At 31.6% G+C, this 1,501-nt stretch overlaps 1 protein-coding gene across 1 annotated transcript in view; it reads left to right on the top strand.

Annotated features, from left to right (window-relative positions):
- LOC107610953 (probable serine incorporator) overlaps nt 581–1,501 on the top strand; it is a 19,621-nt gene continuing 18,700 nt past the window's right edge. Inside the window, exons 1-2 of the mRNA XM_021109317.1 lie at nt 581–726; nt 1,061–1,197. Coding sequence (XP_020964976.1) covers nt 1,062–1,197 — 136 coding nt within the window. The 5' untranslated portion in view covers nt 581–726; nt 1,061. The remainder of the gene's footprint in view (nt 727–1,060; nt 1,198–1,501) is intronic.

Raw genomic sequence — 1,501 nt, 5'->3', positions numbered from 1 at the left:
CATGGTAGTGATAGGCGCGCCTGTGTGAAGAGAGAAAGAGAGGAGGAGGAAGAAAAAAAGGGGCGTAATGATGGCGGGCCGCAGCAGCGGTGTGGAGGGCACAACAATGAAAGGAGAAGCAGAGTGATGGGTGTGGCGATGCGAAGAGAGAAAGAGAGAAGAAGATGAGAAAGAGAGGAGAGGCAATGGCTATGACGGTGGTGTGGAGGAGAGACAGCCACGAAAGAGGGAGGATGGAGAATGGAACGTGGAGGTTGGAAGAATTTTGAGGTTAGAAACACAGAATAGAAAAGATAATAAGAGAGAAAAAAAGAAAATTAGGGTTAAATTAATTAAGGATATAGTTGGAATTTCAAAAAAAAAAAGAAGAGATAAAAATGTAAAATTTTGTATCTCATAAGTTATGTCTCAATATTTCAGCTCAAAAGAGAGACACTAAAAATATATATTTTATGTATATTTAAATAATTAATAAATATTAAATAAAATAAATTTTAACTAATTTTATCTATTTCTTTTTGTTACCAAACATTTCCATATAAATATACTCTTCGCTAAACATGCCACAGCTATATTTCAACAGCTGAGACTTACTAAGTAGTTGCATTCTTTTTTTTATTTTATTGGTAGAAGTAAGGCCAACAGCTTCATACTACTGTCAAGCTCAGGGGATCAAAGTATCATTTAGCTTCAAAGAGTAGTGCACTTTCATTTAAGCAAAATAAGGTGAGAAACTTTCTATATTCTAAAGTTTTTGTTCATGTGCATTAAGTGGGGTGCGTGGCCTTTAATTTTTAAACACTTGAGTGCATAACATGCCTGATATGCCATAAGCACAGGTTTAATTTGCTATATAATCATATGTGAGATCTGATTTCTCTAGTTTTTGTATGATAATAACTATGCATCTCTATATAGTGCTCTATATACCATTTCATAGCTTTCTTTCTTTATTGTATTTCGAATAATCTGTGAAATTGTGACAGAGAGTTGGATGAAAATAATAAGTTCATATATACTTGATAGTAACTGATCAAGAAGTTGTTTTTGGTTATGATAGCATGGTTGATTATGGTGTGGAAAGAAAGAAGTCAATGGAAGCACGCTACTATTATGGCATCGTATTCCTGATAATGAATCTTGTTACCTGGTTTTTCCGTGACTATGGCCAAACTGTCTTCTTACCTTGGCTTCATTGTAAGTCATTCTTGTATCATTATTTCCCTTTGGCTCTACAAACTAATATGCACTTTTTTTTTCCATTTCCTTTTTACTTTTTTCGGTAATTAAGAAAAATGACAGAGTCACTGCATTTTATCAATATTTTGAGCCAACACTTTAATTATATATTATTAGAATTTAAGATTCAGAATTTAATCTTTTAATATTTAAAATCAGTTAAGAATTGATAAAAATTACTAAATTTTATTAGTCATCTATTGTCCTAAAATTAAAAAAAAATAATTAATTATTAACCGTAAAAAAATTAACAATAAAAATT

The sequence above is a fragment of the Arachis ipaensis genome, chromosome B08 (assembly GCF_000816755.2).
Source record: "Arachis ipaensis cultivar K30076 chromosome B08, Araip1.1, whole genome shotgun sequence".
Taxonomy (NCBI): domain Eukaryota; kingdom Viridiplantae; phylum Streptophyta; class Magnoliopsida; order Fabales; family Fabaceae; genus Arachis; species Arachis ipaensis.
The sequence above is the reverse complement of the archived record's forward strand: the minus strand, read 5'-3'. Positions and strand labels throughout refer to the sequence as shown.